Source organism: Octopus sinensis, linkage group LG16 (assembly GCF_006345805.1).
Source record: "Octopus sinensis linkage group LG16, ASM634580v1, whole genome shotgun sequence".
Lineage (NCBI taxonomy): Eukaryota > Metazoa > Mollusca > Cephalopoda > Octopoda > Octopodidae > Octopus > Octopus sinensis.
The window spans coordinates 1,099,543-1,111,339 of NC_043012.1; the positions used below are offsets into that span (position 1 = coordinate 1,099,543).

General features: G+C 40.1%; 1 protein-coding gene across 1 annotated transcript in view; it reads left to right on the forward strand.

Moving 5' to 3' along the window:
* Positions 1-11,797, forward strand: part of LOC115220519 (sodium/potassium/calcium exchanger Nckx30C) — a 77,548-nt gene that overhangs the window by 64,539 nt on the left and 1,212 nt on the right. The window contains exons 7-8 of the mRNA XM_029790658.2: positions 6,742-6,861; positions 11,339-11,475. Of these exons, the coding sequence (XP_029646518.1) occupies positions 6,742-6,861; positions 11,339-11,475 (257 nt within the window). The remainder of the gene's footprint in view (positions 1-6,741; positions 6,862-11,338; positions 11,476-11,797) is intronic.

Consider the following 11,797-nt stretch of genomic DNA (forward strand, 5'->3'; position numbering starts at 1 on the left):
ATAACACTTCCAATCAGTTAAGATAAGAAGCCATGAGAACCACTGCCTGATATTGCATCAGGGCATTATTATTATTATTATTATTATTATTATTATTATTATTATTATTATTATTATTATTATTATTATTATTATTATTATTATTTTATTATTATTATTATTATATTATTATTATTATTATTATTATTATTATTATTATTATTATTATTATTAATATTATTATTATTATTATTATTATTATTATTATTATTATTATTATCATTATTATCATTATTATTATTATGACGACGACGATGACGATGCAGCAAGGACCTCAGGCAGACAGTACTTTATGCAATATGTGTGCAGTTCCAAGTAATGCCAATTTTTGCAATACACCAAGACTGGAGGGTATTTCTAAAGTTTCCAGATGTTTCTTCATGTTAGGTGGTAGTGAACCCAATTCTCTGTGGACAACAGGAACAACCTTTATGTTCGGCCCTCCTAGTGGTCACATCTTGACAATCTCAATTCTCAGGTCTCCCTATTTATCAATCTTTTCTCTTTCTTTCATGATAATATATTGATCCCCTAACCCAGCCACATCGATTATTAGGCACTCTTGTTTGTCCCTCCTGAAAGTTATTATATCCAGCCTTCAGTGCTCTCAGACCTTGTCCGACTGGAAGTCAATCTCCCAGAGGATCTTTGCCTTCACATTTTCATCCATTACCTTTTCCAGTGTATTTCGGAACCAAACGCATTACCTCGTATCCATACTTCCAGTATAGAGCCAATGAAGGTTTGGGGCTACCTTGTCATGTCTGTGCTTGTTGCGCTCTTTCTGCACAAGACTTTCACAAGTACTGACAATGTGTCACACTTTCAACTGTCCCCGTATTGTGCTAAAGGCCTCCGATGAATTTCAGCATGTGACACATCTTTCGACCAGAGAAATTGGATCGCTGCTTTTTGTTCTTCTTTGGTGCACATTGCTAGTGGAGCGGCCAAGCTTACACTGTAAAGCCAGAAAGAAAAATGATGGGATCAGGCACAAACTTCGATCACATGACCATAATAGTACCAACTATAAGCCCCCACATGCGCAGAAGACAGTGTGACAATAATAAAGATATGTTATGGTGAAAGGGCGGATAATTTTTGACTTCCCCTCGTGTATATATATATATATATTATATATATATATATATATATATATATATATATATATATATATGTATATGTGTATATATATATAATATATATATATATATATATATATATATATATATATGTATATGTATATAACCAACAAGCCACCTGGTCACCTACCGATCGGGCCGGCATACTAGCCAAATCGACTACATCCTTGCCAGAAAAAGGGAAAGATGGCTGCTTAAAAATGCCAAAACCTTCCCAGGCGAAGAATGCACCCCACAACATAGACTGGTAGTTAGTGACTTTAGGACCAGGAATAAGAGGGCGACTAGAAGACGACCAACATGGAGAAGAAGGGTCTGGAAGCTTAAAGCCCCTGCGAATGGACAGAGATTTAGAGATATGTTACTTGAAGCCTTTGACGAAGTGGAAGGGGGTATAGCTACACATGGGGTAGAAGACAACTGGACGTTTCTGAGGGACAACCTGCTGAAAGCCGCTGACCAGATCTGTGGCTGGTGCAAAGTCCCCTTAAGACCCAAAATAACGTGGTGGTGGACAATATTGTTGACAGGGCTATAGACAAAGAAACAGGCTGGAAGGCCTGGAAGAACGGTGGTAGCAGGGAAGGGTATCAGACGCCAGAAGGAAGCTAGGAGACAGGTCTATCTAGCCAGAGGGGAAGCAGATAAGAGAAAATTTGCCAATGTCCTGCGCCGTGAGGATGAAAGACTTGAGGTATTTCGTGTTGCAAGACAGTGGTGAGAGAGAATCGTGATGTGGTAGGAGAGAAATGTGTTCGCATGGAGGATGGTTCACTTGCGCTAAATGAGGATGCAAAGAGAGAAGCTTGGAGACGCCACTATGAAAGGTTACTGAATGAGGAAAATGAATGGGATAAGAGAGTCTGCCGAATGTTGACCCTACAGAGGGACCAGCTATCCGAGTTGATAGTTCCGTGGTAGCTAAGGCAATTAGAAGCATGAAGACAGGAAAGCCCCAGGCCCATCAGGAATTACTGCAGAGATGCTCAAAATATTGGCAGTGTCGGCTATAACCTAGTCACCCGTATAGTCAACCAGGTGATACACGAAGGAGTCATACCCAATGACTGGTGCAGCAGCATACTAGTCAACTGCTACAAAGGAAGGTGATGCCCTAGATACAAATAATTACAGAGGTATCAAGCTGTTGGATCAAGTAATGAAGGTTACGGAGAGGGTCATAGCCCAACTAATTAGAGAGAGAGTTAGTTTAGATGAGATGCAGTTTGGGTTCGTGCCAGGGAAAAGTACCACTGATGCTATATTCCTGGTAAGGCAGCTGCAGGAGAAATACCTAGCCAAAGATAAGCCCCTGTACCTGGCTTTCGTTGACATGGAGAAAGCTTTGATAGGGTCCCCCGATCCCTTATCTGGTGGTCAATGAGGAAACTAGGGATAGATGAATGGCTGGTGAGGACTGTGCAAGCCATGTACAGAGATGCCGTAAGTAAGGTTAGGGTTGGCAACATGTACACAGAAGAATTCAAAGTAGAGGTTGGGGTCCACCAGGGTTCAGTACTCAGCCCCTCCTATTTATCATAGTACTCCAGGCAATTACGGAGGAATTCAAGACAGGCTGTCCCTGGGAGCTCCTCTACGCTGACGACCTTGCTCTTATTGCTGAGTCACTATCAGAACTGGAGGAGAAGTTCCAGGTGTGGAAGGAGGGTTTAGAATCAAGGGGCCTTAGAGTCAACCTAGTAAAACCAAAGTACTAATAAGTAGAAAGGTAGACAATCCACAAATATCTTCAGGAAGATGGCCCTGCTCATCTGTAGAAAAGGTGTAGGTAGAAACTCTATAAGATGTACCCAGTGTAAGCTATGGACACATAAGAGGTGCAGCAATGTCAAAGGTAGGCTAACTGGGAAGATAGTTTTTGTATGTGGCAGATGCTCGGGAGCATTAACCTCCGAAAATCTGCAGAAAACAACTTCCGTCACTTTCCAGGGGGAAAAACTAGAAGTAGTTGATAGCTTCATTATCTAGGTGACCAAGTCAGTAGTGGGGGTGGGTGCGCTGAAAGTGTAACTGCTAGAATAAGAATAGCCTGGGCAAAGTTTAGGGAGCTCTTACCTCTGCTGGTGACTAAAGGCCTCTCGCTCAGAGTAAAAGGCAGACTGTATGATGCGTGTGTACGAACAGCCATGCTACATGGCAGCGAAACATGGGCGTGACTGCTGAGGACATGCGTAAGCTCGTGAGGAATGAAGCCAGTATGCTCCGATGGATGTGTAATGTCAGTGTACATACTCGACAGAGCGTTAGCACCTTGAGAGAAATGTTGTACCTAAGAAGCATCAGTTGTGGTGTGCAAGAGAGACGATTGCGCTGGTATGGTCATGTGGCGAGAATGGATGAAGATAGGTGTGTGAGAAAGTGCCAATCCCTAGCAGTTGAGGGAACCCGTGGAAGAGGTAGACCCAGGAAAACCTGGGACGAGGTGGTGAAGCACGACCTTCGAACTTTAGGCCTCACTGAGGAAATGACCAGGACCGAGACCTTGGAAATATTCTGTACGTGAGAAGACCAGGCAGGACAAGTGAGCCCAGCCCACTTATGAATGCCTTTCCTCCCTTGGACACAAAGACCGGTTGAGGCAAGCGAAGTCGTATAGAACCTCATCCGACGACAGACACCCATGCCAACCCCCCATGCTGCGAAGACATGTTGGGGCAAGCGAAATCGAATCGAAATCGAAACCGAATGAACCAGCCAGGATCCCTGGCCTGGTGGTACGTAAAAAGCACTATCCGACTCGTGGCCGTGGCACGTAAAATACTCCAATGCGACCGTACGACAGGCACCCATGCCAACCCCTTTGCTTGTGAAGACATGTTGGGGCAAGCGAAATCGAAATCGAATTGAACCAGCCAGGATCCCTGGTCTGGTGGTACGTAAAAAGCACTATCCGACTCGTGGCCGTGGCACGTAAAATACTCCAATGCGACCGTACGACAGGCACCCTTGCCAAACCCCTTTGCTTGTGAAGACATGTTGGGGCCAAGCGAAATCGAAATCGAATTGAACCAGCCAGGATCCTGGTCTGGTGTACGTAAAAAGCACTATCCGACTCGTGGCCGTGGCACGTAAAATACTCCAATGCGACCGTACGACAGGCACCCTTGCAACCCCCTTTGCTTGTGAAGACATGTTGGGGCAAGCGAAATCGAAATCGAATTGAACCAGCCAGGATCCCTGGTCTGGTGGTACGTAAAAAGCACTATCCGAACGTGGCCGATGCCAGCACCGCCTCACTGGCTTCCGTGCCGGTGGCACATAAAATACACCAATCTGACCGTGGCCGTTGCCAGCCCCGCTGGCACCTGTGCAGGTGGCACGTAAAAAGCACCCACTACACTCACGGAGTGGTTGGCGTTAGGAAGGGCATCCAGCTGTAGAAACATTGCCAAATTAGACTGGAGCCTGGTGCAGCCTTCTGGCTTCCAGAACCCCGGTCGAACCGTCAACCCATGCTAGCATGGAGAACGGACGTTAAACGACGATGATGATGATGATGATACATACATATATATATATATATATATATACATATATATACATATATATATTATATATATGCATATATATATGTATATATATATGTGTGTATATATATATATATATATATGTGTATATATATATATGATTATATGTATATTAATATAATATATATATAATATATATATATATATATGTATGTATATATATATATATATATATTGGGTGCTAACAATGAGGGCAATGGTGACGACAATGATGACGGTGGTAGTGGTGGTGGTGGTGGGGATGTCGATGGTTGTGGGTGTTGATGGTGGGGATGATGACAATGATGACAACCAGCCATGACCTCACCATGGCAGTATTGTTTTTGAGCATAACTTAAAATATCTTTTCACCCGGAAGCAAAATTATTTATCCTTCACAGTAGAAGCAAAATGCTTCCTAAGGCTCTAAAACTTCATGAAATTATTACAAAAAGAATAAGGAAAACCCACCAGTTTAAGATTTAACCTCTTAATATACACATTTATTTTCAATTTCCATGTATTTTTTATTTTATTTTTTTCAAATTTCCATGTAGGCGCAGGAGTGGCTGTGTGGTAAGTAGCTTGCTTACCAACCACATGGTTCCGGGTTCAGTCCCATTGCGTGGCACCTTGGGCAAGTGTCTTCTGCTATAGCCTCGGGCCGACCAATGCCTAGTGAGTGGATTTGGTAGACGGAAACTGAAAGAAGCCCATCGTATCTATGTTTATATATGAATGTGTGCGTGTATGTTTGTGTGTCTGTGTTTGTCCCCCTAGCATTGCTTGACAACCGATGCTGGTGTGTTTATATCCCCGTCACTTAGCGGTTCGGCAAAAGAGACTGATAGAATAACTACTGGGCTTACAAAGAATAAGTCCCGGGGTCGAGTTGCTCGACTAAAGGCGGTGCTCCAGCATGGCCGCAGTCAAATGACTGAAACAAGTAAAAGAGTAAAGAGAGTATATGTTTTTTATTATTTATTTTGTTTCTGTATATAACGAAGAATAAGTGCATAGATTATTTTGGATCAGTTATGACTTATTATGAAATGATAATTAATGATAGTTAATGATAGAAAATGAGAATAACATTATGAATGAATTAGTTCAAGTTAGACATAAGTGACAGATACCTCAGAGTACAGTGAATGAATATTTTTGTTCAAATATATATTTACTAGACATATCTGAACAAAAATATGTTAAGAGGTTAACACTCAAACAGTGACTTAATTTAGGATGCTCTAATTGCATAGTAAAGATAATGTTTTATAATTCATTACTTAATTAACACCTTATAATCTCTTAATTAGTGCTGTTAAGCAAAATTGCATAAATACATATCAATTTGTAATATTACAGACGTTTAATTTTTTCTCAGCATAGATGCAGCCAGTGGGAACCCTAATTAAAATATTAATTAACATCTTCCGATATAATACATTATTTGTAATATTACAAATACTCTTTTACTCTTTTACTTGTTTCAGTCATTTGACTGCGGTCATGCTGGAGCACCGCCTTTAATCAAGCAACTCGACCCCGGGACTTATTCTTTTGTAAGCCCAGTACTTATTCTATCGGTCTCTTTTGCCGAACCGCTAAGTAACGGGGACGTAAACACACCAGCATCGGTTGTCAAGCAATGCTAGGAGGACAAACACAGACACACAAACACACACACGCATACATATATATATATATACATATATATACGACGGGCTTCTTTCAGTTTCCGTCTACCAAATCCACTCACAAGGCATTGGTCGGCCCGGGGTTATAGCAGAAGACACTTGCCCAAGATGCCACGAAAGGGGACTGAACCCGGAACCATGTGGTTGGTTAGCAAGCTACTTACCACACAGCCACTCCTGCGCCTATATGTGTAACTTTTTTTTCAGCATAGATACAGGCATTGTAAAACTAATACCTGTTTTACAGAGTTGTATTCAGTTCTATTTCTTTCATTATGTTTGATTCACCAAATAACATCCTCTGATATAATACATTATACTTTGCCAAAATTTCAGACAAAGAAAAAATATTTCCCTGTCACATTTATTGGCAGCATCGTGTGGATTGCTGCATTCTCTTATTTAATGGTGTGGTGGGCCGATAGTTCCGGCAGTGCCACATATATTGAAGACACGGTAAGTTTATCATTTATACACCATACTTCATTTAAACTTCTCTATTTCTCTTGTATTTATATGTGCTGCGTACCATATATCTTTATATATAAAAGTGAAGTTGTGTGAGTGTCTGTCTCCTACGATTTAGATTCCTAACTACTCCCACATTTTGTGGTGCAGTTTAACCAAAACCGGGTATCTTATAGTCGTGATTCATATCAAGCCCTTCTGGGTATTAGCGCGCGTCTACGATGAGTCTACGATTTTAAAAAATATTTACCATCATTTTTTTCCATTTTAATGCAATTTTTTCGCTATTATATAAGGGAAGTAACTCTCTAAAAATGTCTACGATGATTCAACGATTTAAAAAAAAATTTACCATAATTTTTTCCATTTTAATGCATTTTTTTCCTATTATATAAGGGAAGTAACTCTCTAAAAATGTCTACGATGAGTCAACGATTTAAAAAAAAATTTACCAGCAGTTTTTTTTCCATTTTTAATGCATTTTTTTGCTATTTTTGGGCTATAACTCTCTAAAAATGCTTATATAGTTATTTCCCTTACAAACCCGAGCAACGCCGGGCGATACTGCTAGTTTAGCATAAAATCAGAAAAGCATAAATTTCCTGCATAGTTCATACTTAAATTGTATTCCACCACTAGTTCATTAACACAAACACTATCAAATGAATAATTACATAAGTAGGATACATAATTACAATAAATCAATTTAAGGTAAAATGATTCCAAAATAGTGTTTTCCGAAATCACTAGTAACATTATGTTATGATAATCAGAAAACTGTTATCTATATATATATATCTATATCTATATCTATCTATCTATCTATCTATCTATCTATCTATCTATCTATCTATCTATCTATCTATCTATCTATCCATCTATTTACCTATATATATATATATATATATATATATATATATATATATATATATATATATATATATATATATAATATAATATAATATAAAAGTGTATAAAAATTTATACACGGAGAGAAGACCATGAGGTGGACTTCTTACCAGCTAAAGAGGGCAGTCAAAACCCAAACTACAAAAAGCATTCTTATTTATGGCGCATTGATTGTAGGTGAGCAGGACACATAAATGTGCCATAAATAAGAACGTATTTATATGTGTGTGTGTGTGTGTGTGTGTGTGTGTGTGTGTGTGTGTGTGTGTATGTGTGCATGTGTGTATGTGTGTATCTTTGTAAGCGTTGCTGTGTGTCTGTTTCTCTTCAAATGATACCTATATTTCTCAACAAATCTTAAGTAAATTTCACAGTTAGATTCTAGTGCAAATAACAACAATATCATCATCATCATCATCATCCTTATAATCATCATATGTAAAATAAATTCCAGTTTGAGGATTTCCTTTGCAGTAAATCATGGATTGATCAAGAAAAGAAATACAAAAACAACTGAAGTTTGTAACAGAGTGGTAGTTGAGTAGAAGTGTTAGTGTGAGGCACAGAAATGTTGTCAGTCAGCTCAAAATCTGATGTTCTTTCTCCTTTGGTCTTTCATTAAGCTTTCTTTCTCTCTCTCTCTCTCTCTCTTGTTCTCTCTCGCTCATTCTCCTCTCTCTCCTTCTCCCACTCTCTCACTCTCTCATTCACATTTGCAAATTTCCTCACTCACTTTTCATTTGAAATATGTGAATGTTCTTTAAGTATTTGTAATTAAATGTGCATATATATATATATATATATGTGTGTGTGTGTGTGTGTGTGTATATATGTTTATACATCTTTATAAATATGTATATGACTGGCACCCGGCAGATGCCAGGACCCCTGAACTGGTGGTACGTAAAAAGCACTATTCGAATCATGGCCGATGCCAGCGCCGCCTCAACTGGCTTCCGTGCCAGTGGCACGTAAAAGGCACCATCCGAATTGTGGCCGAAGCCAGTGCCGCCTCGACTGGCTTCCGTGCCGGTGGCACGTAAAATGCAACAATCCGACCGTGGCCGTTGCCAGCCTCGCCTGGCACGTAAAAAGCACCCACTACACTCACGGAGTGGTTGGCGTTAGGAAGGGCATCCAGCTGTAGAAACATTGCCAGATAAGACTGGAGCCTGGTGCAGCCTTCTGGCTTCCCAGATCCCCGGTCGAACCGTCCAACCCATGCTAGCATGGAGAATGGACGTTAAATGATGATGATGATGATGATGTATATGAAGACAACAATTAAAATGGTAATGATACAGACACAGCAAAAAAGCCATACGGCTGTAAGACAAGACAAAAATGGGTAACACAAAGGAGAGATGAAAAAGTGTCCTAAAAGACTAAAGTAGAGCGAAGAGCTCAGGAAATTGTGACCAGTTTGGTCGAAAGCAATGCGAAAACGAATGACACCACCTTAGGCTGTCAGGGATTACGTGATAGTGGGAGGGGGGACACAGAGAAAGACAAACAGCAAGAGAAAGGAAATCAAGAGAAGTGAGGAGCTCAGATAAATATATGTGTGTGTGTGTGTGTGTGTTGTGTGTATTCAGTGTGCGATGGGTAAATTGTCACCATTTTATGATTCTAATTGTGCACATGCGTATTTTGTCGACTACACCTATTTCTTTACTACCCACAAGGGGCTAAACACAGAGGGGACAAACAAGGACAGATAAATGGATTAAGTCGATTATATCGACCCCAGTGCGTAACTGGTACTTATTTTATCAACCCCAAAAGGATGAAAGGTAAAGTCTTCCTCGACGGAATTTGAACTCAGAACGTAGCGGCAGACGAAATACCACAAAGCATTTCGGCCGGCGTGCTAACGATTCTGCCATCTCGTCGTCATTTTGTCGACTACACCGCATAGTAGGGACAGTTGGGAACCAACTGTGAGAAAACAGCACCATGGTGCAATTCACTCAGCTAGAAATTTGGAAACGACATGCTGTACTGCTTAGCATTCACGAAGGTGAAATTTACAAACATATCAGTGTTCGGGGTGTGAGTCTGAGGACATGTACCGAGAGTGATAAAAATGAAGCATTCAGTCAACATCATAGTGTTTAGAATGATCACTAGTGATTGCAAGATTATGCCTCAATTCATCTTCCCACACAGCCTCAGATTCAACACAAAGGTCTATATAAAATACTTGGAGGAGGTAGTGCTGCCCTGATCAAGAGGGTGGCTGCCAGAGGACCCTATGTCTGGCAACAGAACTCTGCACGATGCAACACGAGCAGCAGAACCCAGTTATGGCTGTCAGACAATATCTAGGACCGCATCACCCCTAACATCTGACCACCTAACTCCCCAGACTGTAATCCCATTCATTATTATGTGCGGGGTGCAGTTGACCAACAAAACTCCTTATGACAACAAAGATGAACTGAAGTCAAGGATTATGGCAGCATTCACTAACATAGACAAGGAGACCATCCAGAAGAGTTGCAGGAGATTCTGAAGTCATCTGGAGGCCATGGTTCATGCCAAGAGCGAAATTTGCTCTTTAGTATTTCAAGATAGTTTTATGTAATTTTGGTAAATATATCTGTTAAAATGAGATGTCAGTGTTATTTTCATTTTTGCGTAAATTAGATGACAGTTTATTCACCACACTCTGTACACTCACGCGCACACACGCACGCACACACAACACACACACACACACACACACACACACATATATGTATCAACATTATCATTTAACATCTGTTGTCCATGCTAGCATGGATAGGACAGTTTGATCAGGGCTGGCAAACTGATAGGCTGCACCAGACTCCAGTCTGATTTGGCATAGTTTCTATGGCTGGATGCCCTTCCTAACACTAACTACTCTGAGTGTCTGCTAAGACTACGATTTCACTTGGCTTGATGGGTCTTCTATTCATGCATGGCATATTGTTGAAGGTCTTGGTAATTTACCATTGCCTCCATGATGCCCAACCCTCAAAAGATGCTAGTTATGTGACACCAGCATCGGCCACATTGCCTTATATATATATATGTATATATATATATACTCATATATATATATATCATCATCATTTTCCATGCTTTCATGGGTTGGATGGTTTAACTGAGAACTGGTAAACTGGGGAGCTGCAACAGGTTTCAATCTGATTTGACATGGTTTCTACATCTGGGTGCCCTTCCTAACACCAACCACTCCGATGTGTAGTGGGCACTTTTTACATGCCACCAGCACAGGTGCCAGTTGCGAAATACTGGCATTGGCCATAACTACACTTGGTTTGACAGATCTTCATACATACATATATACATATATATATATATACATACACACATGTGCACACACACACACACACACATATATACATATATACATAAATACATATATACATACATACATACATACATATACACACAAATACCTACAATCATATAGAATCTGAATGAAGCCTGTTTTCTAAATAAAATTGTGTCGTACACGTATAACAAAACACATTTATACAGATTTATTTAATGTTCCCCTTTTTTTCAGGTTATGGGTTTAACAATTCTAGCAGCTGGAACCAGTATTCCAGATCTCATCACAAGTGTAATTGTAGCCAAAAAGGGATTTGGAGACATGGCAGTTTCCAGTTCTGTTGGAAGCAATATTTTTGACATTACTGTAGGGTAAGTGTTACAGAAATTCTCCTTTCTCATGTTTCAGTTTTATTTATCTGATATCTCTTATCATTTAGTAGTTCGAGGCACTGGACTGTGTCCATTCTAGGGAACTGTCTTGAAGAGTTTAGTCAACCACATCAATCTTAGTACTTATGTTTTTAAGCCTGGTGATTATCCTATATGGTGGCGCATGGCTTAGTGGTTAGGGTGTTTAACTCACAATTGTAAGATTGTGGTTTTGATTCCTGGACCAAGAAACATGTTGTGTTATTGAGCACAAACAGTTCACTTTATGTTGCTCCTGTCAATTCAGCTGTAGAAATGAGTA